Source organism: Sardina pilchardus, chromosome 18 (genome assembly GCF_963854185.1).
Source record: "Sardina pilchardus chromosome 18, fSarPil1.1, whole genome shotgun sequence".
Taxonomy (NCBI): domain Eukaryota; kingdom Metazoa; phylum Chordata; class Actinopteri; order Clupeiformes; family Clupeidae; genus Sardina; species Sardina pilchardus.
The window spans coordinates 24,523,291-24,529,584 of NC_085011.1; the positions used below are offsets into that span (position 1 = coordinate 24,523,291).

Genomic DNA, 6,294 nt, shown 5'->3' on the forward strand with positions numbered 1-6,294 from the left:
GATATTTCAGAGCATTTAGGTAGAAAGGAGGATAAAAAAGAAATGATAAACTCATCATGTGACAGTGATGTAACATCCCATCTCTAATGTAGCACGCTAAATTCTACACTGTTCCCTTTGCCTGCTCTCATCTGTAGGCAAACCATGACGTAACAACTCCACTGCCAAAGCCTAATTCACCAAAACCACCAGTGCGCTTTGGATTGGACTGGTCTCACTGACAGAACTGATTTAATTTGCAGTTCAGCAGAGGGGATGTCATGGGGGAAAGCCCCTAAGGCAGAGGTCTGCAGGTGTGTGTGTGTGTGTGTGTGTGTGTGTATGAGCTGTTCTGAAACACACAAAATGAGAATGTGTTGCCCTGCTTGTCCTCGTCTGGGCTCCGGAACCGAGTTCCGGTCCTCAACGTGCCACGCTGCCCACACCTGTCATGCGAGCTCGAGCTCGGGGGCTTTGAGGCAAAGGGCAGCTAGTCACGACGAGGAAGCCGTGACTGTCTTCGGGCGAGACAGGTGCGTCTGTGACCCTGGCAAACACGGGCTAGCACTGCATCAGTGCCTCTGCTAAGGGCATCCAGGCACAGAAAGGCAGCGAAAAATCTCTACAAAATGGAGTTCTACCAACACAAATGGGGGAAAGTAACATACAAAATATCACACTTTTTCTTTTAAAAAAGTGAGACTATAAAATGGAGATTGAGATGAAGATTTGAAGAGAGGTGATGAGATGTGTTAGGAACAAGGAGCAGGCATGTACATGTGTCTCTGTGGTTAAAGAGACTAAGGTATGAAAGGCATAAAAGAAAAGTGAATTTGCCTGTGTGTGAACTGCATGTGTGAAAAAGAGAGAGAAAGAAAGAGAGAGAGAGAGACGGAGAGGGAGAGAAATGTAGTTTGGGAGTAGGCACAAAAGAGTAAGAGAATAAAGGAAGAAAAGGGCAGAGGAGACAGTACGGTGCCAAGCACTGGCCTCTCCTGCAGTCTCCGTCCTCGTTAGCCGGGCCGTGTCACAGAGGTCAACGGACACCAGACAGGAGTATCCATCTCACAGCAAACCGTCTGTGCTCCTCGCCGAACACTGAAAAGGGACCTCTGTTCTACCCGGAAGCATCCAGAACACAAGATCGCCAGTGCCCTGAAGAGCTCAGGCAGATGGATTAAGAATGCCTGTCTTTTTAATTCACTCCCAAATTGTCCTGTTCCAGATAAGAAACAAAAGTGCATTTTTCTAGAATCATCTCTGACAATGATTTGGCAATATGCTCTATCTTCTCTCAGGTTAGAGGATTCAAGTGTTAATTAGGCACCATTATAACACCCTTAAACGCAGAGTAAGGCAAACAGGGCCAGTGAAGCCACTCAGCACTTCTCTAGTCCAAGAAATCATTAGCAGCCTACTGCTGGAGAGAAAACCACACACAGGGTGACGCTACGCTGCCCTTGTCCACTTGCTTTTTAGTGCTATCTTTCTGTTTCTCACGCACACACGGACACTAAGTCTCTCTCTTGTGCACTCTCTCTCTCTCTCTCTCTCTATCTCTCTTTTTCTCTCAGGCGGAAACACACACACAACAAGCAACAAACACAACACACACACACACACACACACACACACACACACACACACACACACACACACACACACAGAGAGACCTCTGCTCATCTACCAGGGTGACAAGAATATCAAGGTCTGAGCAGTCACTGGCTATGGCTTCGCACAGGAGCCTGATCTGTATACTAATGGAGCTCATTAGCGTGAGTTGTATCAGCCATCAGACATCAGACATGCCCGCAGTACTGAGGACACTTCCATTACACACAAATGGCCATTTCCAGGGAGAACATTCAGATTGCCAACAGCACGAGAATAGGAGCACGCCATCAAGGTCACAGTTAATGGTGGATATCATCGCTTTGATAATTATTAGAATATGTCTAACAATATGTCTATAAAACAGCTGTTATTAAAATGCCTTCCTTCATACTGTATGTGTCTATGATCTGTTCTGCTAAACATCAAATGTCTCACCGTAACTCGCAAAATAATGTGTCGATTTAGTGAAATTTAGTGGAGTGAAAGAATCCTGCTGTGCTGTGTGGTGTACCTCAGGGACTGTCTGTCTCTGTCTCTCTGTGTGTGTGTGTGTGTGTGTATGTGTGTGTGTGTGTGTGTGTGTGTGTGTTATGTGTCTGACTCATCCCCATACATATGCACATGGGCTACCTACACTGTCACCAGACACCCTGAGAGAAACAGTCCTTGGGACTGTTCTGTACCTGAGCGAGCATGTGTGCAAGAGAGAATGAGAGAGAGAGAGAGAGAGAGAGACAGACAGACAGACAGACAGAGAGAGAGAGAGACAGAGAGAGAGAGATGAAGTAAAGGTTCAGGTAGAGGGACAGACAGACAGACAGACAGACAGACAGACAGACAGACAGACAGACAGACAGACAGACAGACAGAAAGACAGACAGGCAGAGAACAGTGGTTCCCTCTCTGCAAACCACTGAAGAGATTCGAGAAGAGTCCCCATGTATCAGCCACATCTGCTGCCCTTCACTCACCTGGGAGCCTTTGGTAAAAACAGTGGTGTCCATTCCTGGTCTTGGAGGGCTGCAGTGTCCCCGGGCTTAGTTGGGCCTCTGCTCATAATGGCTTAGCTCCCGTCCCTGACCACACGGACTGGATGAGTTGTTCCCCTCTCCTGGCCTTTTCCCCCAAAGCGCAACGGAAAAAGAAAAATGGATCCCAGGGTGTTTGTGAGTGAGAGAGGCTGGTTCAAAGCTGACCAACGAACGCCTGCAGAAAATTGTGTCCCTCCAGGACCAAGACTTGACACCACCGGTCTGCACCCAATAGCTCAGGGTTTGCTCGAGCCAGACACTAAAACATTTAGCTTCACTGATTCGACTCGGTTGCCGTTCCAAAATACAGGAGCAACTAAGCGAGTTCAATTAAGAGCAAAATTGGATTTGAATGCAATGAATTAGTGCCTGGCTGGATGGCAAGACTGCAGACTCCTATAAGGCCCCCTGTTTTGATTTTTTTTTTTTCCCAGGTCAGTCATTGCCGATGTTTTGCCAAAAGGCTGCATATTTGTACAGACACAGTGCTCGGCGGTCGCGTTTCAGCACGTATAAAAAAAAAAAAAACAAGAGCTACAGCAGGCTCCAGTCGGACCCACCATTCATGCCGTTGTAGAGGCCTCGGTGATGGGGCGACATCTCCTCTCCTCCCTGCCTCTTGTGGACCATCTCCCGGCCGGGGCTGCCGAACTTGCCGTGCTCCGGGCTGGCCCCGAAGTGGTGGTGGCGGATGGACTCGGGGCTCCCGGAGATCACGCGTCCCTTCTGCAGGTGCTCGGGCGTGCCCGTCACCACCACCTGCTTGCCGTCGGGGCTGCCGCAGACGACGCTGCCCATGCTGCCCCGGTGGTGGTGCTTCTTGAAGAGCTCGGGGCTGCCGGGGCACACCTGGCCCGACACCAGCAGGTGCGGGTGCTTGGAGTACTGCTCGGGGCTGCCGCGGGGGGCCAGGCCCGCCTTGCCGCCACCGCCGCCGCCGCCGTGGTGATGTTTCTCCGGGCTGAGGCCGCGGAGGAGCTTGTGGTCAGGGCTGGAGAGCGAGCCGCAGCGGGGCCGGCACACCTGGGGCAAGGTGTGGGCCGCGTACTCCGGGCTGGTGCTCCTCCGCCGGCCCGGCCGGTCGCCGCCCGCGCCAGGGTCCTCCGCGCCTCCCGGCGCCAGCCCGGGCCGCAGCTTGTGGAGGTGGTGGTCGGGGCTGCCGGTGCCCGTGTGCCCCGTGTGCCCCGTGCTGGCCAGCAGCTGCTGCTTGTGGTGCAGGTGGTCGGGGCTGTCGGTGCTGCCGGCGCTGGACGTGCTGCTGCCGTCGCCCACGTCCCTCAGCAGGCCCGGCCCCGGCGCGGTCGCGTGCGACAGGCTGCTCTGGCTGTCGATGGAGCTCCGGCACCCCGCCGCGCCTGACCCTCCTCCTCCGCCCAGCAAGCTCCCCTGCTGTCCCCCCAGGCCTCCGCCGACACCACCACCACCACCTCCGCCGCCGCCTCCTTTCTCCTCGTCCAGCATGAGACAGAGCTCCTTGAGCTCCAGGTTCTCCTTGATCACCTCCTCCTGCCGCTGCTCCAGCTCCTTGAGCTTCTGCAGGTAGAGCGTCACCTCCTTGCGCATGATGCCGGCGCTGTAGCGGCCCAGGCGCTGCCACTCGCGTGACACCTTCTTGCCCTTCTGACGGTCGTCGTCCAGGAAGCAGCAGAGGTCGCGCAGCTCCTGGTTGTCCTCCTGCAGCTTCTGGTTGATATCCTTCAATTGCAGGAAGAGCCAATGGGTCAAAGGTCATCAAACAGACAGATAAATCCTTAGCAATATAGTTGGAGTGTTATATGGAAATCTTTTGCTAGGTCTGAGTCAGCTTGCAACGGGGCATCAAGAGTTCCCGCCTACTTACCTACCTACTCTGTCTATTTGTTGTTGCATAGCTAATGCTGAATAATATGCTGGGAGAAATGAATGATTTAAAAAAAAATGTATGCAAAGGCTTTACGATTTCTATCCATGTATACATGCCCCTTTTACGATTGGTCAAGCCATGACAGGTGAGAATCCAATTGACCAATTGCAATGCTACACTATCACTAGACTCATTTGTAACCTACTTCGACGTGTTACTCTCTACAGAGTCACCCACCTTCTAATCCATATCCCATGGCTGGGCAGTGAAATTTCAAATTATTTGGGGGGGAGTGAGGCCGCCGTCTTGTCCACTAATGCATGGAATTACTGCAAAGCACATAAGCTGTACAACTTCTGCATGGTAAACGGATTGAATTATTTTAGTCCTGATCTCAAGAGCAACAAGTGTGTCTTTCCTTGCGCATTGCTAGAGAATTTCACCGGAGAGAACAATTAAGAAGACCTTTTCATGAACAAAAAATAAACCTTTAACACACACACAAAGACATTAAATGTGTGATCTAGGCACGAACATCTGCGAGAATGTCTTTACCACGTTACTGCATATGCTTAATAATTCTATATAAAAAATCAATCGTTCATGGGCAGGCTACATGAAAGCAATGGTAATGTCACTAAGAGACAAATATTGACTCAGTACCGTGAGAATGCATGACTTAGCACTTTCTTCAAACGTTGCACTTTTTTCAACCTATTTCTATTTCTTAGAGTTAAGGCCACCACGCTGTGTTAGGTATCCTTGCATGCTCTGGGCGCGTCTTACCTTCAACCCGCGAATCTCGTTCAGATGCTGCTGAAGCCTTCGGTTCACTTCTCGGATGAGGTTCCCGTGATCCAGGATAGCACTCATTTTCTCGCCTTCGGCTCTCCTCAACCGGCGAACTAATTCCTCTTTGCTCCACTTCATTAAATCCTCATCCGACAGTTTGGAAAGATCCTCGGATTGACTTTCTGTGTTCTTCGCCATTGTCGCTTGGTGCTGAGGCTGCGTCGGCTTCTCCATCGGCACAAACTTACTTGACACCTGAAAAAGTGTAGTGGCAGAACGGAAGGAAACTGCCCAACCCTCTCGCCCGCTCTCAGCCAAAATACCCTCTTTTCGATGGCTGGTGAAAATGGACGTTGGCTACAACATGGTCAATTCCTTTCCGCTATCCATTCCGCCTCCTAAAAATGAAATAAACCCAAGTGCTGAGAGACTTGCCCTAGATCAGCACCTTTTCCAAATGGGTTAGCAGCCCGTCTCAGGGAGACCCACTCGCCGACTTCAGCACCGCAAGTGAGCATGCCTTCCCACACCGTGTCCACTCCGTACGGTGGCGCGGCCCCTTAGTGCATGCATGGACAGACGCAGAGGACTGACTGCTGAAGCACCGCCGCTCTTAACGGAAAGTGCAACGGAGCGATTCGGCAGAGTGGCTGACTCGTGGTATAGCGCGCTCTCTCTCTCTCTATCTCTCTCTCTCGCTCGCTCTCTCTCTCTCTCTATCTCTCTCTCTCGCTCGCTCTCTCTCTCTCTCTAAGATTTGGGAATTAAAGAACGAATTATTGTAAAGTAGCGACACCTGCTGTTTGTAACTGTAAATGCAGGCTGTACAAAAACGTCCGTATTTGTGTTCATTAGAGATCAATTCAAAATCAATTTGCAGGCTACGATATGAGATATTCTAAGTAGGTAGATCAATGCTGTCTTACTGATAATATTTATCTAATACAAAGTAAAGTGTATCTACTTTAGAGTGCTGTAATAGGCTACAGTCCTTATATGAAATCCTCCTATAAGCCCTCAGATGATATGTTGAAA

General features: G+C 50.6%; 1 protein-coding gene across 1 annotated transcript in view; it reads right to left on the reverse strand.

Moving 5' to 3' along the window:
* Positions 1-5,541, reverse strand: part of ccdc85a (coiled-coil domain containing 85A) — a 33,399-nt gene extending 27,858 nt beyond the window's left edge. Inside the window, exons 1-3 of the mRNA XM_062519923.1 lie at positions 5,254-5,541; positions 4,043-4,319; positions 3,194-3,991 (exon numbers count right to left, since the gene is read on the reverse strand). Of these exons, the coding sequence (XP_062375907.1) occupies positions 3,194-3,991; positions 4,043-4,319; positions 5,254-5,493 (1,315 nt within the window). The 5' untranslated portion in view covers positions 5,494-5,541. The remainder of the gene's footprint in view (positions 1-3,193; positions 3,992-4,042; positions 4,320-5,253) is intronic.
* Positions 5,542-6,294: the final 753 nt, after the last annotated feature.